The sequence below is a fragment of the Polyodon spathula genome, chromosome 12 (assembly GCF_017654505.1).
Source record: "Polyodon spathula isolate WHYD16114869_AA chromosome 12, ASM1765450v1, whole genome shotgun sequence".
In the NCBI taxonomy this organism is placed as follows: domain Eukaryota; kingdom Metazoa; phylum Chordata; class Actinopteri; order Acipenseriformes; family Polyodontidae; genus Polyodon; species Polyodon spathula.
In genome coordinates this window covers 21,786,597-21,813,983 of record NC_054545.1, presented here as the reverse complement: position 1 = coordinate 21,813,983, position 27,387 = coordinate 21,786,597, and the positions used below count along the sequence as shown (strand labels likewise).

Genomic DNA, 27,387 nt, shown 5'->3' with positions numbered 1-27,387 from the left:
ATTGATTTTTTGGGGGTTTGTATCATTTGATTTACACAACATGCCTACCACTTTGAAGATGCAAAATATTTTTTTTATTGTGAAACAAACAAGAAATAAGACAATTCAAGTTGGATGGGTTCCGCTGGTGTACAGCAATCTTTAAGTCATACCACAGATTCTCAATTGGATTGAGGTCTGGGCTTTGACTAGGCCATTCCAAGACATTTAAATGTTTCCCCTTAAACCACTCGAGTGTTGCTTTAGCAGTATGCTTAGGGTCATTGTTCTGCTGGAAGGTGAACCTCCGTCCCAGTCTCAAATCTCTGGAAGACTGAAACAGGTTTCCCTCAAGAATTTCCCTGTATTTAGCGCCATCCATCATTCCTTCAATTCTGACCAGTTTCCCAGTCCCTGTCGATGAAAAACATCCCCACAGCATGATGCTGCCACCACCATGCTTCACTGTGGGGATCGTGTTCTCGGGGTGATGAGAGGTGTTGGGTTTGTGCCAGACATAGCGTTTTCCTTGATGGCCAAAAAGCTCAATTTTAGTCTCATCTGACCAGAGTACCTTCTTCCATATGTTTGGGGAGTCTCCCATATGCTTTTTGGCGAACACCAAACGTGTTTGCTTATTTTTTTCTTTAAGCAATGGCTTTTTTCTGGCCATTCTTCCGTAAAGCCCAGCTCTGTGGAGTGTACGGCTTAAAGTGGTCCTATGGACATATAATCCAATCTCCGCTGTGGAGCTTTGCAGCTCCTTCAGGGTTATCTTTGGTCTCTTTGTTGCCTCTCTGATTAATGCCCTCCTTGCCTGGTCCGTGAGTTTTGGTGGGCGGCCCTCTATTGCCAGGTTTGTTGTGGTGCCATATTCTTTCCATTTTTTAATAATGGCTTTAATGGTGCTCCGTGGGATGTTCAAAGTTTCGGATATTTTTTTATAACCCAACCCTGATCTGTACTTCTCCACAACTTTGTCCCTGACCTGTTTGGAGAGCTCTTTGTTCTCCATGGTGCCGCTTGCTTGGTGGTGCCCCTTGCTTAGCGGTGTTGCAGACTCTGGGGCCTTTCAGAACAGGTGTATATATACTGAGATCATGTGACAGATCATGTGACACTTAGATTGCGCACAGGTGGACTTTATTTAACTAATTATGTGACTTCTGAAGGTAATTGGTTGCACCAGATCTTATTTAGAAGCGTAATAGCAAAGGGGGTGAATACATATGCATGCACCACTTTTCCGTTATTTATTTTTTAGAATTTTTTGAAACAGGTTATGTTTTTCATTTCACTTCACCAATTTGGACTATTTTGTGTATGTCCATTACATGAAATCCAAATAAAAATCAATTTTAATTCCAGGTTGTAAGGCAACAAAATAGGAAAAATGCCAAGGGGGGGTCAATACTTTCGCAAGCCACTGTACTGGTGTGAAGTCAGTTCAAAGTTTTTAGCCTGTTGGTAGCTCACCTATGGTACGGAAACTAAAGTAAGATGTTGTGATATTGATTTTTCTCTCACTCTGATGTTCCCTACTCTGCACAGACAAAGATTTTACACTGGTGTTTTTACTTTGTGTTATTATTATTATTATTATTATTATTATTATTATTATTATTATTATTATTATTATCTCCTCCATTGCTCTTGCGTTCTTGTTAAGATAAAGAACATTATACCCTTACTAGATGCACTAAGCACTAAGTACTGACTACTTGCTGGTGAATGGAATAGTTATGGTCCTCTATAAGTATCTTGAACAATGTGTTGCTGCTCCTTTTAAACATGCTGTCAAATAAATACATTCCCACTGATTTTGTAAGTATATTATCTATGTGTTGTTCTTGGTGACACTGTTCCCTGTATTTTAGATCTCAACCCGATACATTATTATCTAATATTGTGATATGTGCTTTATCACACTGAAATGTCGTGGTCTGGCTACATATTAAAAAGAACACACCTGTTTCAAAGCTTAGTTTATTTCACCTATTGCAGTAAGCCCTCTGTCTGAGGGGGTTTACACTGGCAGCAGCAAGTTTCTAAAGTAACTAAAGTTTCTAAGAATCATAAATTACAGATGTGTACCCAGTAAGAGGCCACTATTAGGAGCATTAGGAGCTTTAAGATCTGGAAACCAGAAAGTTATATCACTCCAATATGACGGCCAGGTCACAAAGTGAAGGGTACTGTTAGATTTTGCACAAATAGTTTACAAAACACTTAAAGTACAAAACTGGTGGCTGAAATCATGTCTAAGATGCATGCATTTCAATACACAATTGTGTAAAAGGTGAACTGTTCTATGATCCTCAGAGAACAGGAATCCTCCGATCCTTGAAACTATAACCTTATCAGTGCTCGTATCCAGTCATTTCAGCTTGATTCAATTGAATTGAAAAATACATTTTTCCTGCTTGTTTAAACAGGAAATGTGGTCTTTTGGCCCAATACTGTATCTGTCTTTGTACCAGTGCATCATGTTTCAACTTGAACAACTCCTGTCAAAGAGGTTAAGGAAAGACCATCACAGCAGAGCCACAGCAATCAGCAATGTGAATGATAGATAACAGGAGCAATCACGCTGCAAATGGCAGCCTGAGGCTTTCACACAGCTATTACATTAACCTCCTGTTATTACTGGGTTAATTCCCTACATCTAAAATGAGGCCATGCCAGTCAGGTTGAACTTCTCTTCATCAAACACCCTTTTGGCACTCACTGTAAAAACAGTTAAACTGTTCATTTTTCATAAAGGAAAGATGTCTTGAAGCTAGTTATGATAATAAATATTTTTTACACAATCCACAGCCTGACTTGCGATATTATCTTAGATGCTGTCGCACCAATCAAAACTTGGAGAGTGTCTTTTAAAAAAAAATAAGATGAAATATGAGGGTCGTAAAATAAAGTGGAGATGGCGGGAATCTAAACTGCATGTTCACTACACTGCATGGAAGGACCTCCTGGTTAAATATAGGAAGGGTCTGGCATTGCCTAGATCATCACATTATTCTTATTTAATTGAAACAACTACAAATAACCCCATATTTATTTTTACTACCCTAGATAAATTAATTAATCCTTCCCCTAATAGTCGACATTGGCTCCTCTCGCTGCTTCAATGACTTCTTACCTTTTTTTAAAAATAGAATACTAGACATCAGAAATTAGACTCCACAGACAGCTTCTATTAAGGAGGACTCCAGCACAGTTTTACCAACTGCACCTATTAAGGCTACTTTGGGTTTTTTTTCTTTGGTTACCTTGCAGGAACTGACAGAGCTAGTTCAACATATGAGAGCTACTACACGCTCTCTTGACCCTATTCCTACAACACTATTAAAAGATGCTCTTGGTGTTATTAATACCCACATTTTAAAATTATAAATGGTTCACTTTCCTCTGGTATAGCTCCCTCAGCACTTGAGGCAGCTGTGGCAAAGCCTATGCTTAATAAACACAATTTGGACCCTAAAGTCCTTGATAACTTTAGGCCAATCTCCTACCTACCATTCTTAGATAAAGTTCTAGAGAGAGTTGCTGCAATTCAATTACAAATTCTATCAGTATTAATACTTCTTGATCTAAGTGCTGCCTTTGATACTGTAGATCAAAACATCCTAATGAATTGTCTTGAAAGAACAGTGCGACTGTCTGGCCTTGTCCTATCCTGATTCAAATCTTATCTGTCTGATAAGTTTCAGTTCATTTCTATTGGGGAGTAAAATCAGCATTATTGGAAGTTGTCTGTGGTGTCCCACGGGGCTCTATTCTAGGTCCCTTGCTGTTTTCACTATATATGCTACCGTTAGGCGACATTATTCACAGACACGGAGTGAACTTCCATCGCTATGCTGATGATACACAGCTATATTTGTCCCTAAAGCCAGGAATTTCTTCTGCCTGGATGTTATTAGCTACCAGTACTTGACTTATAGACATCAAGCACTGCATGTCACAGAACTTTCTAATGTTGAATTCACATAAACCTTTGATATTGATCTATCATTAGACACTCATATTAGGGAAATTACTAAAGTATCTTTTTACCAGTTGAGAAATATAGCCAAACTTAGAACAATTATTACCGTATTTGATGCTGAGAGACTAATGCATACCTTTGTTTCATCTAGAAGTGATTTTTCTGGTGTCCCAAAAATGTGGTATCCCACTTGCAGCTTGTTCAGAATACCACTGCTAGAATTCTAACTAAAACCAGGAAAAGTGAACATATTACCCTGTTTTGGCCTATTTGCACTGGCTCCCTGTGCAGTATAGAATTGATTTTAAGATTTTGCTGTTAACTTACAAAGCCCTGAATGGATCAGCACCAGCAGTTACTTGAAGGACTTACTGACCCTGTATCTTCCAAACCGCAATCTGAGATCACAGGATGCAGGGTTGCTGGTTATTCCTCGGGTCAACAAAAGCAACAAAGGAGGTAGGGCTTTTTCTTGTAGAGCTCCTAAATTACACCGTGTAACAATTTTTTGGGGTTCCTGGGTAGTAAGTGTTATTTCCTAATTGCTTATGCCTCAAAAGTATAGAAAATGGCTATTATTCCCAACAAACTTTGCTTTTGTGACCAGGACAGTGACATTTTGAAATTTACCTATTTTCCAGAACATTCCAGATAGAGTAAACTTGGAGTAACTTCTAGAACTTTCTAGAACTTTCCAGTAATATAACAACAAATAGTAGTATAAATACAGGGGCCTTAAGCCCACCAGTTCAGTTTAGTTCCAGCTGCCTAAGTGGATACATATCTGCATTTTTCTGAGATGGCATCAAGAGGCTGCAAGCATCCGGCAGACGCATTTTGCTATGTCTGCGGCCAATTTATCAAGACAAGAGCGAAAAAGTACTCCGTGGAAGCATCTGCTTGTAAAAGTTTTTAACTTTAAAATGTTTTATAATTTTCAATGTTATTGAAAAAATGTATCATATATGAAAAATGTTGCGAGAATCTCTTACACATTAGTCATGGGTGAAATAAATGTATTTTTGTAGGATGGTACAGAGGGGAAAAGAGAGCCATGAAGTTCGCTATCCCAAGAATTTGGCGGGAACCCACTGACCACTCAAGCAACTGCTACTTCTGCATGGTGGACCCTTCCAAACGTCGGACTGGCAAGAATGCACCTGCTATCACATATCCGGACCTTCCTTCATCCATCGCCCCGGTACCACACTGCCATGAGCTCCCCGTACCCACTCCTCCGGAGAGAGAGCTGCCGTCTTTAGAAGAGAACAGCAAGTCAGAGAGCGAGGAAGACGTTGTAGATCCAGATGACAATTTCAGAGGTGGAGATGAGGAGAGAAACCCATACTACCCCAACCAAAAAGACCTCAACGACTTGATTAGAGATCTTGGTCTCACCAAGTCCAATGCCAAGCTTTTGACATCTAGGCTCAAGCAGTGGAACTTGTTGGATGAAAGTGTGCAAGTCGCAGATCAGAGGAAGCGTCACCAATCGTTTTCCAGCTTCTTCACCCGTCAAGATGGGCTCTGCTTCTGCCACAATGTGACCAGTCTGTTCGAGGCAATCGGAATCGCCTGTAACCAGAATGAGTGGCGCCTCTCCATTGACAGCTCATCCAGGAGCCTCAAAGCCGTGCTGCTCCATAATGGTAACAAGTACCCGTCTCTTCCCCTGGCTCACTCGGTGCACCTCAAAGAGGATTACAACAGCATCAAGACCTTGCTGGACGCCTTGAAGTATGATGAGTACGGCTGGGAAGTCATAGGAGACTTCAAAATGGTGGCATTCCTGATGGGTCTCCAAGGCGGTTTTACCAAGTTTCCCTGCTATCTTTGCCTTTGGGACAGCAGGGACACCAAGGCACACTACCACAGGCGGGACTGGCCACAGCAGACCTAGTTCTCTGTGGGGAAGAACAACGTCAAGTGGGAGCCACTGGTGGACCCCCGGAAGGTGCTGATGCCACCACTGCACATCAAATTGGGCCTTATGAAACAATTTGTCAGAGCTCTAGATAAGGAGTCGGCAGCATTCAAGTACCTTCAAGACTTCTTCCCTAAGCTGTCTGAGGCAAAGGTCAAAGCAGGTGTCTTCGTCAGACCACAGATAAAGCAATGAATTCCCCAAGAAGCTCACTAGTAAGGCGAAAGTGGCTTGGAACAGCTTGGAATCGCAGTGGTTCGGGGCTTCCTGGGCAATCACAAGGCCAAAAACTATGTGGAGCTGGTTGAGACTCTGGTGAAGAACTACGGCACAATGGGCCGTAGGATGTCCCTCAAAGTCCATATCCTTGATGCTCATCTTGATAAGGAGAACATGGGAGTGTACTCGGAGGAGCAAGGCGAGCGCTTCCACCAGGATATACTGGACTTTGAACGCCGCTACCAAGGACAGTATAACGAGAACATGATGGGAGACTACATTTGGGGGCTGATTCGTGAAAATGTGTTTGCCCACCGATGATGGGAATGAGAATGAAGAGATGGGAGCCACTCTAACAAGACTGAAGTTTTTTGTAGGTAAGGCTATTAAAGACTGTCACCCACACCTGTGGTGGCTTTGACAGACTCACTGAGAGCAGAAACTGAACCAAGACTGTCACCGCTGCTGGAAGCAGGCTGATCTTTGGGATACACTGGTAAATCCATGTTAGTTACATATGTGAGCAGGAGGATTCTAGGTGATGCAAAACTTTTGGTCATAGCTGTATACTGAAAAATACATATTCATCTCAAACAGGATCAAGTTAGTTCAAGAAGTTGTATTTTAGTAACTACAAATAAATTGCAAGAAATATGTAGTGTTTTCTAATCCAATTTCACTATGAAACTGAGTAGTATTGTGTGAAAGGCAGGATTTTTCTATCTAGCTGTATTTATTTAGTTTAGTTTACAATAAGATTTGTGAATGGTAATTTGTACTGTATGATAAACAGATTTGAGATGTATTATCACATACACCGTGCAACAAATTTTTTATTTATTTTTTTGTTCCTGGGTAGTAAGTGTTATTTCCTAATTGCTTATGCCTCAAAAGTATAGAAAATGGCTATTATTCCCCACAAACTTTGCTTTTGTGACCAGGACAGGTAAATTTCAAAATATCACTATTTCCAATGATTGGTACAACCCGAAGGGAGTTGAAAACGCCGTCCTCTCTCTAGATTCCGGAGTCAGGGGTATCTGCCAGTACCCCTTCGTTAAATCCAGTGTCATCATAAAATGAGCTGTGCCTAGATGCTCCAGCAACTCATCTACCCGGGGCATCGGATAAGCGTCAAATTTTGATTTCTCATTGATTCGTCTGAAATCAATGCAAAATCGAGTTGACCCGTCTGGCTTATCGACTAAAATGATCGGACTGTTCCAGTCACTTTGGGACTCTTCTATTACCCCCAGTCTCAGCATTTCATCAATTTCTGCTTTTATTCCCTGTCTTTTACGCTCAGGTATACGGTACAGCCTCTGGCGAACTACCGCCCCCGGCTCAATATCAATGTGATGATGGGCTACTCGAGTCTGCCCCGGGATGGAAGAGAAATCGTCAGGAAACTCCGTCACCAGACCACAAGCCTGACATTTCTGCATTGGTGTCAGATTCTCAGCAATCTGTACCGATCCTTTTCTTGCCAACATAGAAAGATCAGGTCCCAGGTCCGTGACATCATCTGCATGCGCCACTAACAACGCCTCTTGTTGCAACCAAGGCTTTAAGAGGTTGATATGATAAACATGTTTCTCTCTCCGTCGCTCCGGCTGGCAGATCTCATAGTCCATCTTCCCAACCCGGCGCGTAACCTCAAAGGGTCCTTGCCACTTAGCCAAGAGTTTGGACTCAGAACTGGGTAATAAGAGAAGTACCTTATCCCCCAGCTGAAATGTGCGCAACCGGGCTCCTCGGTTATATTGTGTCTCCTGTCTGTGCTGTGCCTGCTGCAAATTGTCATGCGCCCATTTCCCAACAGACTCAAGACGCTTGCGCAGGTCCAACACATACCGGACAGTATTGGTCGAATTGTCCTGCTGCTCCTCCCACATCTCTCTGACCAGATCGAGCACACCTCGGGGTCTCCACCCATACAACAGCTCGAATGGTGAAAACCCCGTAGAAGCATTGGGTACCTCTCTGATCGCAAAGAGAAGGGGAGGAATCAGCTGGTCCCAGTAATGCACATCACTCTGAATAAACCTGCGCAACATGCTCTTAAGGGTCTTATTAAAGCGTTCCACCAGACCGTCGGTCTGAGGATGAAACACCGAGGTCCGAGGTTTAAATTGACGTGTTCCAAATATCGAGGATTTACTATGAACACACATTCACGTGCAGATACAAGGAACAGTTAATCAATTGTAGTATTTTATTAAGTACACAAATAATAAATAGAAATCAGAAAAGTTAGAAAGTAAATCTCTTAGTCTCTAAGCACAAAGACCATTACAAAGGTCCACTGCCCTCACGCTTGACTAGCTGGCAACTGAAATATGACACCGCCTGTCTCCTCATACACCAGCAGCAGCTTCAACAGCAAGCAAGCAAGCAGGCTGTGACGTAGTAGCTTACTATCACACACACACACACACACACACACACACACACACACACACACACACACACACACAATTGAGAGGATGCACACAATCTTACAATATATCACATTAAGCTTATTAATGGTATATAGATTAAGTATATGGCAAGTTTACTTTTAAAGAAATTCATACAACAATATGAGGTAGAGTACTTATAGTTACAAGTTTCACTAAAAGTTATTTCACATGCAAAGTGTGCAAACTAAATAATTTCAATTCCATGTGAATGTGTTACAATAAATTAATTCAGTTCCATGAAAGGAAAATGCAACTGGAATTATAATCAACAGTTCCTTGAAGCTTAGACTTCTGGTCCGCTGGTTTGAAAACTCAATCTGTTGAAGTGTCCAGTACAAAACTCTCCTCTCCACAACAAAGTCTTCAATCCACTTTGGATCAAACTTGGCAACAAAGCTTTCAATTCTCGATAGAATCAACAAATAACTGCAACAAAGTCTTCAGTCCTCGGTCTAGGATTCACAACAGCGCCCGTCCGCTCTGTCCTCTTCGCTGAATCTTTAGCTATGCAGGTAGCAGGGCACAGTTTCTTTTGGATACTGTGGTTTTAGGTGTACAGCAGACCCAGACTGGTTTGTCTGATAAGTTTTATGACAGTCTTCTAGCCGGGCCTCAGTCTCGTTGCTTGTGGTTGTTGACTCACTTGAAGCTTGCTTCTTCATCATGGGTCCGTTTCAGGTCCTGTCTTGATTCTGTTTTTAGGCAGAGTCTGGGAGTTGCAGCTTTGCTTAGCAGAGTGACAGCACCTTAGAACATAAGAACATAAGAACATAAGAAAGTTTACAAACGAGAGGAGGCCATTCGGCCCATCTTGCTCGTTTGGTTGTTAGTAGCTTATTGATCCCAAAATCTCATCAAGCAGCTTCTTGAAGGATCCCAGGGTGTCAGCTTCAACAACATTACTGGGGAGTTGATTCCAGACCCTCACAATTCTCTGTGTAAAAAAGTGTCTCCTATTTTCTGTTCTGAATGCCCCTTTTTCTAAACTCCATTTGTGACCCCTGGTCCTTGTTTCTTTTTTCAGGCTGAAAAAGTCCCTTGCGTCGACACTGTCAATACCTTTTAGAATTTTGAATGCTTGAATTAGGTCGCCACGTAGTCTTCTTTGTTCAAGACTGAACAGATTCAATTCTTTTAGCCTGTCTGCATATGACATGCCTTTTAAGCCCGGAATAATTCTGGTCGCTCTTCTTTGCACTCTTTCTAGAGCAGCAATATCTTTTTTATAGCGAGGTGACCAGAACTGCACACAATATTCAAGATGAGGTCTTACAAGTGCATTGTACAGTTTTAACATTACTTCCCTTGATTTAAATTCAACACTTTTCACAATGTATCCGAGTATCTTGTTAGCCTTTTTTATAGCTTCCCCACATTGCCTAGATGAAGACATTTCTGAGTCAACAAAAACTCCTAGTTTAGCATTCAATGTGGAGCGCCAAATGTTCAATTTCGCTTTGTTTTTTATAGTCTTTTTCACTGTGCTGATCAGCTACTTTCATGGGGTCATTTGTGTATCTTGCCTCTAACTCCAAGTCCTTTGATGTTTTAATGTCCTTTTCCACCGAGACATCGCTAGTTTATGTCTTCCTTACAACAAAAAGATTGCTGTTGCACGTGTGAATTATCTGTATATAATTCAACTGTCCGCTCAGCCTAATCCAGTTCAGGTGCTGGTCCTGTAATCAGTAGGTCACATAGTTCAGTATGAAAGCAAACCAGAGGCCCCCTTCTCAAGACACAGCAGTTTGCCCTTTTCCTCTAGACACACAGTTTCATTAATGAATCCAGTTACGTTTCTAATATACATTCATATATTATCATATTCAGGGAATATGTCCTACAGTGTGGTTACAACCGCCACCAATAAACATATAAATATCACAGTTTCAATGCACTATCAGCAAAGTGTTATTAAACAGTATGCTCACAAACAGAGGCCCCAACATGATCCAATACATGTTTTACTACTGTTACCTCAACTCTCCAGTTCTGTCAGATTGATAGTCCTTCTAGCCTATAACTACATGGGTCACATGGCTGATTGACTGCCAGTACTGACATGTACCACCCTGCTGCAATGCAGTTTCACTTATGAGTGGAGGGCAGGTGCTTGGTTCACTCACTCAATCTTTATTTCTTATACAGCAACTACCTTGTTATTTATTTCTCATTGATATGAGAAGCATACTTTGACACCCACTGTCTGCATTCCATGCTATTGACTATGCCATACAGATGTGGTAGGACCAGGGGGTGTGGTGAGTGGGGGGCAGTTGGAAGGGGTTTGCAGCAGAAGTATGAGTAAGGGATACGCATGTACAGGCTGCACCCACAGGCAGCGTTCTTGGCCATGCTGAGATTCCCGTCTTCTGGGCTTCCGAATAGTGTTTTCAGCAATGTGGGTTTGTTTTATAATCCTTCTGTAAATATGTTTATGTATAATGTAAGGAGTACGGGTCGGAACTACTCAGAACTACTCAGTCTCCTTCATGTTGACACTTATCCAGTTAGCAAGCCGCTACAATATATATATTTTTTAATTTAAGTTATATATTGAATGGCCTATACTATCCTGTTGTCCATTGTTTAATTTCACCATTTAGTAGCTTGTTTATATATTTCTGGGGTGGGCATGTAAATTCGGGGGTGCCAATGCTAACGATTTGCGTTGAGCTTTGATTCTGCATTCCATGTGCAGGTTACATTTGAGTGTAGACTTGTCTGAGGGATATTGGTATGTACTGTACACCTATGATAACTGCCTGGCAGGGTATTGTTAACAGTCCATTGTCGTGTGGTATTCCAATTCTGCGCATTCACGTGTAGCTCTTGTGCATTTCTGCTATATTGGTAATGAATGTGCAGATGGTTTTGCGAGTACAAACACATTTGCAAATTGAGCAAAAAACTGCTATTTTCCAACTGCTTTGTGTCATGCGAGGCACAAATTTTGCAAGGGGATTGCGCATCGCTTTGAATATCTGGGCCTAGTGCAAGGATAGCGCATTAGTTGAGGATCCATTAACATGGTGCGTAGATCAGGGAAGTTAAACACTGTTTATCCACTAGCCAGCAGAGAAAGGAAAACAGTAGCTCATCATAGCATATTTTAATATACTTAACTGTTCCACACTGCCAGCGCAAGTTTAAAAATGCATTGTACACAACACTGACATATCATTTCGATTTCAAGACCACGTCACGAACATACTTTCCATAAAATATTTTCTAAACAAAGTTGTTAAGGTGGGAGAAAGGCAGACAGAAATCAAGCACATCCTATATAGAGTTAATTTCCTAAACTTAAATAAATGACCAACAAAATAATGATATACCGTACCGGCGAAAAGAAAGTGAAAGAGTTTACCTGCGCTGGGGAATATGGCTTTAAATCTCATGAGCAAAAACAACCCTTAGTTTCTAATTGTAATCTCGTTTACAATCCTCCCTGTCTGTAGAGTCTCCAATAGAAATGTAGGAATTTGCTGCCACTCAGTAGTTGGGGTTGGGTTTAAAGTATTCAGAACTAATTAATGCTAGATATAAGTCAGGAAGCGTCTGCACTGGGAAAGGAGTGAAGTCAACGTCCATTAAGTACCCATGTCCAGTGTTTTTCCGGGCTTTATTGGATACACTGATTTCATTATTTTGGTTTCAGGAGTGTTTTATCAGTGTTTATGAGTTAAAACAGAAAAAACACAATATCTGGATCAAAACTGGGTTCAGCCCCCAAGCTTTTCTTTTAGGTATTATGAATTCCAAACAGCCTATTGCAGATAGTTCAAAAACATGCAGCATTGTAAGAGTGCAGGTAAAGCTGCATCGATACGGCTGTATGGACTGTGTGAAGGAACATCTACCTTCTGAGGTCACACCCTCCGCATTGCACTGGCAGTATCTCTGAGAGAAGTGGATGAGAACACGCTCTCTTTCTTGAGTCTCGCCCATTAAAGGAAAGGCTTTCAGAAACATTCTGGAAGTACAAAAGGGAGAAACGGGTTAAAGAAGAGCTATTCCACCAATACAACAAACAGAATAGTAAGAATACAAACGACTACAATTCTATAGATGTGGCATTCCCTTCTGCAGTTGTTTGTGTTTGTGCAGGGTCTGCCAAGGAAAATTAGCTCACAGCTAAATCTGGGTGCAATGCATCTTATGACATGTCATAAATGTTAAAAACTGTACGTCCCTGTCAAATAAATACATTAATAATAATAATAATAATAATAATAATAGCCATGTAACAATATCTACAAAAAAGGGTTATGTACTCAAAGATCTAGTAAATCTAACATGAATGGTAATCATTTGTAGATCTCACATTTTCCTATATCAAAGACGAAGACATTACAGCATTTTTTCAATGGAATTTTTTTCCTTAAGCTATCAGCTTCATGAGCACACTTCAATACTGCATTACCAGTTCACCATATTCTTCGTCATGTGGACAGACAAATGTAAATTACAAACTGTACTTTAAACACAGCCTGGAATTATGATGGACTATACTGTATAACAGAAATGTTTATGTATTATAGCTTACTACTTAGGTTATCTGTAATATTAGCAAATATATCATTTATTTTTATAGCTACTGAATAGAAAATACCACTAAAAATTAGATGCACGTTTCATCTAAATGTCAAAAGAACAGAATAATAACAATACATATTAGGTACAGGAATTGTTTGGTTAGCTCTATGTACTTTAAACAAGACACAATTGGGATTAACTATTTTCAGATATGTGCTGACACCCCAGCTGGTGATTCGGATCCAGTCTGTCTGCATGCTGTGAACTCACCTGAGTGCTCTGTCCAGACTCAGGCCCGTGAAGTCAAAGAAACCCACGTATTCTTCAGCCACCAGCTTGCTAAACTCATTACTATGCACAAAAACATGAGTCATTAGGGGGTGGGTGGATCTCAAACATGCAGAGATAACCAGACCTGTTGTTTTCATGCAGGCAAGAAGATGAGTAATCTCTTCATACATCAGTTCACAATGCTATCTGATAACTGACATTCTGCTGCTTCAACACAGACACTCTGTGGCTAAAGGGAGCTAATAAGGGTAAGGATACCTCTCAACACAATCTTTGCTTCCTTCCATTGCCTAATGAAGGCTGAGGTAATATTATAGGGCTGGCTTCAGGGTCCGTATGTAGGCTACTCACTCCTGATTTATAGCTACTGACTATACCAAAGAAGGGTATAATGTAGTACTTAAACAACAATACATTACTAAATTACTTAAAGACATCAAAAAAGACATCTCGTTGAAACGTTTACGCTTATTTACCAAGTTTCTTTTCAGTACAACAATAGTTGGATCCAGTCAAAAAATACACCACTGCTTTGTGGCCTGCATATTTACCTGCTCTATGGCGCTATTCAATCAAATTATAATAGTGTCAACAATGTATGTAAACATTCCACAGCATATATATGCTGCCCTTCATGACATTTAGATTAATTGGCTCCATAGAATGCAAAATAAGTGAAATCTGGTATTTTTTGATTGAATACCATATTACAGGATCTTTAACGTTATGGATAATGATATAAAAGTTTACAACGGTAAATTTGAAAGCTCTTTTTGCATGGTTATACTTTGCAGTTTTCCATGGTTTGCCATGTTTCATATGTACTGTATATGCTTATCCATTGCCAGGTGAGGTAAAGTAATCTCAGTCTCAGAGGTCAAGCTTACTTCTTGCCAAGGTGGCGTGCAACATCACAGCGCTTGAATCCCTGCAGGTGATAGAGGCGCTTGGCGAGTCTGCGGGCAGCGTCAGTGTCAGCCTTACAGCCGTTTGCCAGTGTGTCCGTGCTGCCCTGCTCCAGATGCTCCACACTGCCCTGCTCCAGCTGCTCCACACTGCCCTGCTCCAGCTGCTCCACACTGCCCATCTCTGAGTCTGAGTCCGATAAGACATCCTTCAAGTTTGCATCGCTGCAATACAACCACAAGAAGAGGAAAAATGAGTCACGGCTGCACTCAGTCATTCTTTTGCCTTTTCGGGAGAAATTGCAAACAGAAAGGCATTGTTTTCAATTACCTGGGAATGCAAGAATATTAAAACCAAATGCACTGCCAGACACTACATGGTGCTGGCTCCTACTAATCTGGATTACATTACATGTGTCTAAAGCTACTTTCACACACAAATGCCGATACTGAGCCGTCTCCGAGACCTTTATATTTAAAATACCCATTCACACAGTCATAACACTTCACACAGCCAAAGGGATCATGTGAGTACAACTTTCAAACCTGTCAGTCAACAGATCGTTTTCATGGCAACGGCGATTCGCCCATAAATTACAGCAACTCTTCTATTAATGATTCACCTCCTCATCAGCCCATAAAATTAACAATTCCTTAACTTATTTAAGACTCTAATTACTACCTGGTTCTTGAACAGCCACTGTATTTGAAAAAAATGAAAGCGTGTAACAAAAAATATCCAACATGTTCGGTATACAGTCACGTGGGATACTGACATTCAATCCACGCCTGCGCTTCAGTGCCGTCATAGCCTTTCATACAGGAGTTAAAGACAGTTCAGTGCCATCTCTGAACCTCCTAGCGAGGTAGTTCACAGATGGCATTAAAATATCACCATGACCTGCATTCACAGTATCTACATAAAACATATTGGGATTTTTTGTAACCAATTAAAAAAAAGCCTTTGAGAAGTCTGCATTAGAGTACTTGATAAACTACAGCATCGATGTGTAAATGGAACAATATTGAATAAATACAGTAACCTTACACTGCACACCTCCTACTGTACAAAGTGTGCAGCTGTTTGACAAGCAAATACTTGACAATGGTTTAGGAAGAATTCTTAGCTCTTTAAAATTCCAACTTTACTCTCAGTAACAACACTCCAAATATAGTGTTTGTTTTTATCAGTCAGCCCCACAAATTTCCTTTTCAGGAAAGTGCAGGGCACATGGAGAAGCCAAGAGCGGTATTGCAATGCTAGATATGTATCAGTGCACAGAGCTGTCTGTTTGATACAAGCACAGAGAGGTACTGCAATGATAGGTATGCATCAGTGGACAGAGCTCCTTGTAACATTAAAATGTTTTTTTTTCATTTGTCCATCTCCATTGCTAGCCTAGAGCTTTAAAAAACGATACTTCTCTATGAAGTGCTCAATCTTCATCTCCAGCTACCCTAGTGTGTCGAGTTTACTTTCTTCACCAATCGCTGCAGGAAAGCAGACAGTCCCTGTGACGTTACTGTAGAGACTTGGCTCAGGATGTGATTTGTACGAATCCACAGCACTCTCCATACATCATAAACCCTGTGCTTACAGATCAGGTTTTAATAAACAAGTACGTCAGTAAAGTACATTTCCCCCACCATGACAGTACAAACTGTAACATTTATCACCATCAACTTCCCCAGAATGTAGGACAGATTGGCTTTTGGAAATGAATTAAGTGCAAACTACGTAAAACCTCTTCAAAACTCTTTTACACACACTGTCACATTGTACTTATTCTCATATGCATTAAGGTAATTCATATAGAAAATAATTACAGTCTAAACAATAATAAACTAATATAAAATTGTACTGCAGCTGTAATACTGTATATTGCTAGAAAGATAGTCTGCTGTTTGGCAGTTACACCATAGTTGTACACCAATTCACCATTTGGTTTCAAATATCGAACTGTTTGCTAATTATAAAATGTTGCAGAGAGTTTCAGTAATAATAAGCAAGACAGAAAGGATAAGGAGAGCTGAAAGGTTGGCAGGTGCTTCCGTATCCTGGAACATCAAGTTAGTGTTTCTGTGATGTGTTTTAGGCTCTGTATAACCCCTGTGGAACAACTCAAGAGTTCAAGCTTCAAAGAGTTTTTCTTATATTTTAATAATGACAGTGCCAAATTTCATACACATACATTTTTAGAGCTTATGAGTAGCAAAGGGGAGGCTATGGAGATGTTGGGTTTCACAATTTCAATCAAATGAAGGAAAACTATTGAAATTAGGCTTTTCCCATAGCCCCCTTTCACAGCTTTCCTTGTTAATCATGGTGAAATGCAGTCTAAAGTCCTGAAACATACCGTAAAACAATACAAAAGCATTGGAAACTGTGGTAAATGCTAGAATAGCCATGGGAAAAACAGGAGAAAACTGCACCATTAACAGCAGTAAACCAGGAAGCTGTTGCCAGCAATGCTATAAAGTTCCTTGATTCAACTTAACATAGACTGATGTTTTCTTTTTTAAAGATTAAATAGATGCGAGGGGCAGCTCTCATGGTGCCGGCCTGCCTGTAAACAGGAGACAGGAGACAGCTTGCCTGTGTGAATCACACTTTGTGCAGGCTCCGTCATACACAGAGGAGTGGCTCCTTATTGTACATGTTGCAACAGTGCTTTAGTCTATGAATGCTGCAGGACCTGTATTCAGTAATAAGTGCACCACTGAAGACAACTTTAGGAATTAAAAGTTTAAAAGAACTCCTATGATATTGACCTATTTAATGTGTGGAACGTAACGACATCCTCCTGAGAATACTCACTGTATTTGCAACAGGTTACAGTCTAAATATATGAACCCCTGGGTGTCTCACACTAAAGCTGTTAATACAACAGGGTGTGTGATGTCATAGAACACTTGCCGCCTTTAGGGCATGATTTTTTTTTTTACTTATAGTCAAAGCTAGGGATAATGGCACAGGCTAATCAAATACAGTCACTGTGAGAGCTTCCTGTCACAACCAGGGTTTGTTGAGTTATGATTTTTTAATTTTAGTTATAGTTATTAGTTTAATTGTAGTTAAGAGTTATTAATACAGTTAACTAAATATAATTGTGGTTATTATTTAGTTATTATTACAGTTAACAGAGTGATAACCTTGAAATCTGTCGAGGTAAAAAATAACCTGGGTAATGCCAGACACTACAGCTCTTCAGTACACTCCTTAGGATATAGTCAACCACAAACATGTATTGAACAGAGATTAGAATTTACTTGCCAAGTCCTGCAGTACAGCCATCCACACTCTTTAATAGATTATGTGTGTTGGAAACAAGCAGTAAAAAGCAGGCTGTTTATTTCAGCTTGATTTTTATTTAACAATTTACAAAAGCTATATTTATTTTATTATTTTTTTTACATTAAACTAACTTGAGGAAAAATAATTAAACCATTTGATTTGCAGTTGTAAATGTTTACGTGGCACCTCAATGCCTGATGAAAACAAGGCATACAGAAGGGTTAAATATATAAGCAACTTGCCTGAATTAATGATACCCATGAAAAAAAAAACAGTGAAAACCATGAAAGAAAATACAAAATAAAATAAAACATTTGCCATTTTCTGTACAATACAAAATGTCCCTGACTCATAGGCTTTCTAAGAGATCTGGAAAAAACATACTGTAGGGCCATATTTATCATTTAACTTTTTTTCCTCAATGGAAACACAAATAAGTTGTAGTGTCAGGTAAGTCTTTCATGCACTTATCTAACAGTCCCCATAGGCAGTTAAAATGCTTACTTCTGATTTTGGGTGAAAATGCTTTATGAATATGGACCGTACTGAAGCAAAAACACATTAAAATGTACATTTTCTACAGGCTTACATTACCATTCCATATTCAGACAACAACTTTGTCGCGAGATACATTTTCAGTCCATACATGTAATATAGCACTCTTTTTGATTAATTTTGAGTAAAGAATTTTCTGGATTTTTTCGATCTTTATTTTTCCACTAAAGCAGAGAATGGGTGAAATCAGCTTTAAAAAAACATATGGTTCCAGACTTTTTATGCCATTGAGAAACATCTCATTTAGTGAAACCCCTTTATCGTATTCAACATGCAACAAAACCATGGTTACAAACATTGAAATAATGTTTGGTCACAGCAGAGTTATATATTAGATAAAGTTCCTATACACATTTAAAAATGGTCTCATATAAACCGCAGAACCCTCAGCATATTAAAGTGTATTATGCAGATTTTTATAGCATAATTTTACAAGTACAAATAATATGCACAGAACAAAACTAGAGATCGTTGAACAGAACAGAACAGAAATTGCACTTACTATTCGTTGTCTGAAGTTCGCCCCTCTCCTGCTTCAGCACAGCTGGACTCAGAGTCACTGGACGGCAAGGCCCTAACCCTAACCCTAACCCTAACCCTAACCCTAACCCCCCCCTGCATATCTTGTTAATGAAGCCTGGACTCTATTAATGCAAACTGTAAAGCAATATAAGTCGCTAATTTTTACCCAGTGACCCACCTTGGATGATGTTTGAAATTTCATGACACATATTTTTTAAACAAATCTCCCAGCAAAAACAACACCAACCTAAAATAACTCCTGTGACTGTTGCTGCTATTACTAGAACTAGTAAGACTGGTGCTGACACTGCTGGAACTGACAATAAATACTATTGCTGCTACTGCTGGAACTGGTAAGACTGGTGCTGACACTGCTGGGACTGGTAAGACTGGTGCTGACACTCTTGGAACTTGTAAGACTGGTGCTGACACTGCTAGGACTGGTAAAACTGGTGCTGCTATTGCTGGGACTGGTAAGACTGGTGCTGCTACAGCTGGGACTGGTAAGACTGGTGCTGACACTGCTGGAACTTGTAAGACTGGTGTTGCTACTGCTAGAACTATTAAGACTGGTGCTGACACTGCTGGACTGGTAAGACTGGTGCTGACACTGCTGGACTGGTAAGACTGGTGCTGACACTGCAGGAACTGGTAGGACTGGCCCTACCACTGCTGGTAAGATTGCTGATACTAGTACTAAGACTGATCGGACTGCTGAGACTGTATGATGCCATGATTAAAAACCCTGATTTAGGCTTTACTTTAAATAGAGATTGCCAATCCTCTGATAACCTCTGATAACCTGATCTATGGAAACGCTGCAACACTTCCTCCTGGGACATGTCTCTGTGGACATATAGCAGGGCAAGGCCATTCAGTCTATTTTCACACAAACTGCTGCGTGAGCAATCAAACATATCGAAGCGATGCACTCAGTTAAACACTCCCTACGTCACGAACAGGGACCCAAGGAATCTGTTTGCTGTGGAAAACACGGATTGTCTCTGTGCTGTCGGAGAGCTGTTAGTTTTACACTTGGAGTGGGGCAAAAACATTTTGCTTTTTTTGTTTGTTTGATAACCAAACCAATACACTTATCCTATATAATAATTAACACAGACAATGTTTCTTTAAATTTACGTAAATATACTTTAAACTGCTTCTGGTGTACAGAGGTCAAGGTTGAACGAGCCGCGCTGCCAGTCATGCTAGAACGTAGCTGCAGTTTACTTCAGTATCCAGTGCGTTTTTACCACTGATCAAGCTGTTTAATGAAATATCAGTTTAGTGGTAAACTGCTTTTCATTACCAATCATTGCACTGTACACTAGCTACTGTTTGCATATCCATCACCCTGGTAATAAGCTTTAGATATAAATCCATTTTGACATGTAGAGAATATAACACATTTCATTCCACAGAAACACATGCAATGGTTAAAATTGCATTATCTAATGCCATATATATATACACTTGCAAAAGTATTCAGACCCCTGACCAATTCTCTCATACTACCGAATTACAAATGGTACATTGAAATTTCGTTCTGTTTGATATTTTATTTTTAAACACTGAAACTCAGAGTCAATTATTGTAAGGTGACATTGGTTTTATGTTGGGAAATATTTTTAAGAAAAATAAAAAACTGAAATATCTTGCTTGCATAAGTATTCAACCCCTGTGCTGTGGAAGCTCCCAGTTTGCACCGATGAAAGAAATTGCCCTAACAAGGACACAATTACCTTACCATTGGCCTCCACCTGTGAACCATTAAAGTTGCTGTCACATTTTCTGGATAAAAACCCCACTGTTGAAGGATCATTAGTAAGGCTGTGAATCTGAAGGAAAATGAAGACCAAAGAGCATTCTACATAAGTTAGAGATAAAGTAATACAAATGCAAATGCGCATAGATTAGGGAAAGGGTACAAAATAATATCCAAGTGTTTGGATATCCCAGTGAGCACAGTTGGATCAATAATCAGGAAGTGGAAGCTGCATCACACCACCCAGGCACTGCCAAGAAAAGGCTGTTCCCGCAAAACTCAGCGCTCAAACAAGAAGACGACTTGTGAGAGAGGCCAACAATCACTTTGAAGGAGCTACAGAGTTCAGTGGCTGGGAGTGCAGTAATGGTGCACCAGTCAACCATATCAAGAGCTCTGCATAACACTGGCCTGTATGGGAGGGCGGCAAGAAAGAGGCTGTTACTCAAAACGTACCATCTGAAAGCACATCTGGAGTTTGCCAGAAAGCATGAAAGTGACTGCGATGTGGGAAAAGGTTTTGTGGTCAGATGAGACCAAGACAGAGCTTTTTGGCCAAAACACAAAGCGCTATGTGTGGTGCAAACCTAACACTCCCCATGCCTCAAGACACACCATCCCTAGAGTGAAGTATGGTGGTGGCAGCATCATGCTGTGAGGATGCTTTTCATCAGCAGGGACTGGGCATCTTGTTACAATTGAAGGAAGAATGGATGGAGCAAAATACAGGAAAATACTGCAAGAGAATCTGCTTCAGTCTGCTAAAAAACTGAAGTTTGGGAGGAAATTCACCTTTTAGCAGGACAATGATCCGAAGCACAAGGCCAAAGCAACACTGAAGTGGCTCAAGAACAAAAAGGTGAATGTCCTACAGGGACCCAGTCAAAGTCCTGATCTAAATCCCACTGAGAATATGTGGCACTATTTGAAAATTGCGGTCCACAAGAGTAGTCCAACCAACCTGAACAACCTGGAGCAAATCTGCCAAGAAGAATGGACCAAAATCACTCCAACAATGTGTGCAAAGCTGGTACATACTTACCCTAAAACACTTAAAGCTGTTATTGCAGCGAAAGGTGGCTCTACCAAATATTAATGTGTAGGGACTGAATACTTATGCAAGCAAGATATTTCAGTTTTTTATTTTTCTTAAAAATATTTCCCAACATAAAACCAATGTCACCTTACAATAATTGATTTTGAGTTTCAGTATTTTAAAATAAAATATCGAACAGAACGAAATTTCAATGTACCATTTGTAATTCAATAATATGAGAGAATTGGTCAGGGGTCTGAATACTTTTGCAAGCCACTGTGTGTGTGTGTGTGTGTGTGTGTGTGTGTGTGTGTGTGTGTGTGTGTGTATATATATATATATATATATATATATATATATTATATATATATATATATATATATATATATATATATATACATAATTTAATGGTAAATTTAATAATAACCAATGTTTTTTTATTTATTTTTTTTTTTTTTTTAAAGATGACCACAAGGGACTCAAACCCTCAGTCTTTTGATTAAAAGTCATGCAGTCTTTCACACTTACAATGTGATACTTAACTCTACATTGAGCGTGTCCTGTTCAATATCTGAATTTCAACTACATATTTACAGATTAATGTGTGCAGTTTTTTTGTTCTATTAATTTGTGGAGGATATTTTACGCTAACATGAAAAATATATCAATAAATAAACACCTACATTATTTACATACATAACCAGATTCAATTAATAAACACATAAATGAATAATTACCCTTCAATGGAGGGCTCCATTATCATATGTTAGTAACCCCACTTGATACAGGTGTTCAATATTGTCAATATTGAAGGCGTTGCCATTGTGCAAGAAAACGTTAACCATTACCGAATGGTAGGAGCCCTCTCTGACCGACAATCACTGAGCATATATAAAAAAGCTGCTCTATCAGGGCCCTGCTGTGAGGAGGAAGTCCCTCACACCTCCTGCTGAAGAGGGAAGTCCTCACAGTAGCATATCGCCATTTTCTTTCGAAAGCGGAGATCAGCTGGGGACATGACCTCAAAGGGTAATGGTTGTCATTCCTTTCAGGGAACCAGGATTATGGTAATAACTTAACATTCCCTTTCAAGTGGAATGACAACCATTACTGAATGGGAAGATGTACCAAAGCTGTCATGGCTCCAGATTACCGAGAGTACAGCCTCACGGCAATAGCCACAGAGCCCTCATGACTACTAAGGGCATGCCGCATGCAACACCCTAGAGTCCAGAGAGGGCCTCGCTCGGTTTGCAACATCGAGGCGGTAAAAACACGCAAATGTCTGACTACCTGTCCATGTAGCAGCATTGCAAAGCTCATCCAAGGAGAGCCCACAAAGTCGCTTGGCCCCTGGTAGAATGGGCCGTAATGTCCCCTGGCAAGGGGAAGTCCATCTGTTCATATGCCAAGTGAAGAGCATTTGCCATCCAGTGAACTAGACATGCTTTCATAGGGCCTGACCTCTAGAGCAGGAGCCATAGCAGACAAACAGCTGGTTGGACTGTCTCCAGGATGCTGTCCTATCCTGGTAACAGCGCAGAGCCCGGAAAGGCAAGTCACAGGATCGTGACAGTCAGCAATGCACCAGTCTTAGAAAACTTTCCATTTATATGAGTACTGCACTCTAGTGCTCGGTGCCCTAGCAGACTGTAGTGTCTCTACAACTACATCTGGCAAACCTCGTCTGGATAGACGGCTCCGTTCAACAGCCAGACCCAGAGTTGGAGCTGGGCTGGGTCGGGTGCCATAATAACCCCTCCACTTGGCTCAGGAGGTCCTTACATAGCGGGAGCTGCCACAGTTGACCCAACATGTTTTAAAACATGTTCTTTAAGAAATGATTTTGAAGAGTGTTTGTAAATATACTTTCAGTTTGTACCGTTCTTTGAAAACTGAGACTAAGCATGTGCATCAAGTGTGGCTACCTGAATCACTTTGGAAAACCCTCCCATAGCCATGTTTTAATTATTACACATGTACTGTACTTGTACAACATGGACGTGTTTATGAAGCATTTTTATATTCAAATGCAGTTTTGATGTCAAAAAAAGCAAAGCTCCCTCAGACAAACAGAGTGGAATGGCTAATGCAATTGTTTGTAAAAAATCTGTCTAATTATAGTAATCCCGAAAGAACCCAAGCAGTACTAAACAGAAACACATTGTTCTGCTATGCTTCTTAGGAGGAGTGTTCAATGCTATGGATGAATGTAGAATGTTAATCTAGTTACCACCAATTTCCATCTGTTTACATTCCATTGACAGCTGATGTCATTTGTTTTGCTAGTGGGGGGGGGGGGGGGGGGGGGGGGGTCGACTCAGGTATTTTAATTCTGAAATATGCTTTGTTTTTTCTTGCACATCCCCTGGAGAACTGCATACCCAATTGTGATATAAAGTATTGATAGGATCAGAATCTAGAGCTGCCTGTCCCTCAGTCTTATATGTTACACATACTTTTACATACAGTATGTATGTAGAGAACTTGTTACCTAATGGGGATGCGACTTGGTTAGGGCATGCTTTAGCACAAGTTGCAGAATCTCTCTGTGCTCATGTTTTATGAACAAAGCTGTAGTTCATACTTTTTCATCATTCATTGATTTAACGTTTTACTTCAGGGTGGCGGAGGCTGTAGGTCACTAACTCAGCCGATTCCAATTTAAAAAATATTCAAATATTCGTCTGCATCCTTAAACTGCATCCTTAGCAAGATGTTGATGCATTTTTATTTTGTCAAGTTCCGTTTCATTTCCTAAACATTTACATGTTTAAACTTTAACATACAATTAATGTATGTAACTCATCAGAAACTCTAGGAAGCCACCCATCACTAATTTACAAATGATTGAGTATAAGAATGTATGTGTACAGCATTAAATTGCATATAGAAAAGACAAAGAAGAAATATTAAATATGAAATAAAATCTCCAGACTTACTTACTATTTAAACACTATGACTAACCTCTATTGTAGACCTACATATTATATATATATATATATATATATATATATATATATATATATATATATATATAAATATGAACTAGAGAGGAGGTCTATAGTGAAAAACTATAGACCTAAGGGAAGACCATTGTTACCGAGGGGGCTATAACGCCCGAAGCTGCAGGCTAAGAGTATTGCACCCTGGAGATAACAATAGTCTTCCTGAGGGGCATTTCATTTTCCACTATGAGCCGAGTCTGCAGTACATACTTAATACATGAGTCAGTCAAAATAATAAGAGAAGCAAGGTTGGATAGCAAACATGACTATATACTGTAAAGCCATAAATATTTGCAAGCCTTTTATTATGCGTTTTTTGCGTATGAAAAAAAAGAATATCTTAATGCTGTACGTTTTATGAAGTAATATACTACTACCAGTGCAACAGGTCGAAAACATTTCTGGTTCAAAATAGGTTTATGCGTGTGATTCGCCAAATATTTTGGTCGCAAATATAATACAGTATTTTGTTTAAAAACAACTGATACAGTATAAGTAAATAAGTAAATAACATAAATAAATAACAGAAGATGTTTTTGAAGTTCACACCGTGAGTTTTTTTCTTTCTTTTGTAGTATGTTTTGTAATTAATTTTCTTTTAAGTCACAGAATCACAATTCAGCAATTTTTGGTGAGCAGTGGTGGTGGAAGGCAGTCCTTTGAAAAGGGGCAGACTGACAGTGATGTGAACCAATCGCAAGACAGACGGACTATTGCCCAGAGGTGTAAGGATGCGAGGGCAATAGTCCAATTTATTTTTGCTCCTATGATGAGGATTTAGTTAATCACAGGCCAAGTACTGATTCATACACTATATGGGCAGCTGGCTCTTATATATATATATATATATATATATATATATATATATATATATATATACACACACACACAGTGCCATGAAAAAGTATTTGCCCCCTGTCTGATTTTCTGCATTTTTGCACATTTTTCACATTTAATTTATTCAGATCTTTTTGTGGGTTGTAGTAGTATATAGAGGGAGTCTGACAGAAAAAAATAACACCAAAGTTTGGTGCTTCTTTCATTTGTTTGGTGTGCAAGGTAATCAAACATGCAATCTCAGGTGTGAAAAAGTTATTGCCATCCTAGTTAACTCAACCCAATTAAAGGGATAATTAGGGTAAGCTGTTTGCATACTCTGGTTAACAATAAGGCCTGATTTGGGCCTGCCCTACCCAATATAAATTTGACTAACTTTGGCCCTTACCATCAGAACTAAGCTGTCAGCACACAGGTTCTAGAGGCACATCACGCCACGATCAAAAGAAATTCCTGAAGACCTCCAGAAAAAAGCTGTTGATGCCTATCAGTCTGGAAAGGGTTACAAAGCCATGTCTAAGGCTCTGGGGCTCCACCAAACCACAGTCAGAGCCATATTGTCCAAATGGAGAAAGTTTGGGACAGTAGTGAATCTTCCCAGGAGTGGCTGTTCTGCCAAAATCTCTCTAAGAGCAAGGCGTAAGATCGTCCAGGAAGTCACAAACAGAACAACATCCAGGGATCTGCAGACCTGTCTTGCCTCGGCTAAGGTCAGTGTGACTTCACCATCAGAAATGAGCAAAAATGAGATTCATGGCAGAGTGGCAAGACGGAAACCACTGCTTACTAAGAAGAACATGAATGCTCGTCTCAAGTTTGCCAAAAAGCACCTGGATGATCCTCAAGAGTTCTGGAACAATGTTCTATGGACATTTGAGTCAAAAGTAGAACTTTTTGGCCAACATGGGCCCCGTTATGTTTACAAACACTGCATTCCACAGTAAGAACCTCATACCAACAGTCAAACATGGTGATAGTAGTGTCATGACGGGGATGCTTTGCTGCATCAGGACCTGGACGACGTGCCATCATTGAAGGAACCATGAATTCGGCTCTGTATCAGAGAATTCTACAGTAGAATGTCAGGCCATCCGTCCGTGAGCTGAAGCTGAAGCACAGCTGGGTCATGCAGCAAGACAATGATCCGAAACACACAAGCAAGTCTACATCAGAATGGTTGAAAAACAAGAAATTTTAAGTTTTGGAATGGCCTAGTCAAAGTCCAGACCTAAACTCCATTGAGATGTTGTGGCAGGACCTGAAACGAGCAGTTTATGCTCGAAAACCCACAAATGTCACTGAGTTGAAGCAGTTCTGCATGAAGAAATGGGGCAAAATTCCTCCACTGCGCTGTGAGAGACTGATCAATAACTACTGGAAGCTTTCGTTGCAGTTATTGCTGCTAAATGTGGCGTAACCAGTTATTAGGTCTAAGGGGGCGATTGCTTTTTCACACGCATTGGGTGTTGCATAACTTTTTTTAATAAATAAATGAAATAAGTATCAAGATTTTGTGTTATTTGTTCACTCAGAGTCCCTTTTATCTAATATTAGATTTTGGTTGAAGATCTGATAACATTTAATGTCAAAAATATGCAAAAATGCAGAAAATCAGACAGGGGGCAAATACTTTTTCACAGTACTGTGCATTACATATATATATATATATATAATTATATCCTTATATATAATTGTATCCTTTTGGCTGACAGCGTTTTGGGGATGCTGTTTGTGCACTGGGAAGATTTTGTTTAGACAAAGAGTTCTAATGAGTAGCTAGATGATATGTAATAAACTATAACATTAATATTATGGGTCAAATATATAAACACATCTCACTATACAGTACAGACCATCGTAAATCAAGGCTGTGTTTATTGTATTTTGCCAGTATTGCAGTACAGTTGTAATGTATCTATTAGAATACAGTGCATTAGCAGTACAGCTATGGCTAAACGTTTTGCATCTCTATAGAATTAAATCATTTTACTTCACACAGTCGAATGAAGCCTGTGGAATAATGCTACGTTAACATACTGAATTACATACCGTTGTGTAG

At 39.8% G+C, this 27,387-nt stretch overlaps 1 protein-coding gene across 3 annotated transcripts in view; it reads right to left on the bottom strand.

The window, feature by feature from the left end:
• The window catches only part of LOC121324321 (PH and SEC7 domain-containing protein 2-like), a 280,349-nt gene that overhangs the window by 48,979 nt on the left and 203,983 nt on the right, over positions 1-27,387 (bottom strand). For all 3 annotated transcript variants that reach the window (XM_041266043.1, XM_041266042.1, XM_041266045.1), the window contains 3 exons: positions 14,293-14,535; positions 13,385-13,465; positions 12,439-12,551 (listed from right to left, as the gene is read on the bottom strand). In XM_041266043.1, the coding sequence (XP_041121977.1) occupies positions 12,439-12,551; positions 13,385-13,465; positions 14,293-14,535 (437 nt within the window). The remainder of the gene's footprint in view (positions 1-12,438; positions 12,552-13,384; positions 13,466-14,292; positions 14,536-27,387) is intronic.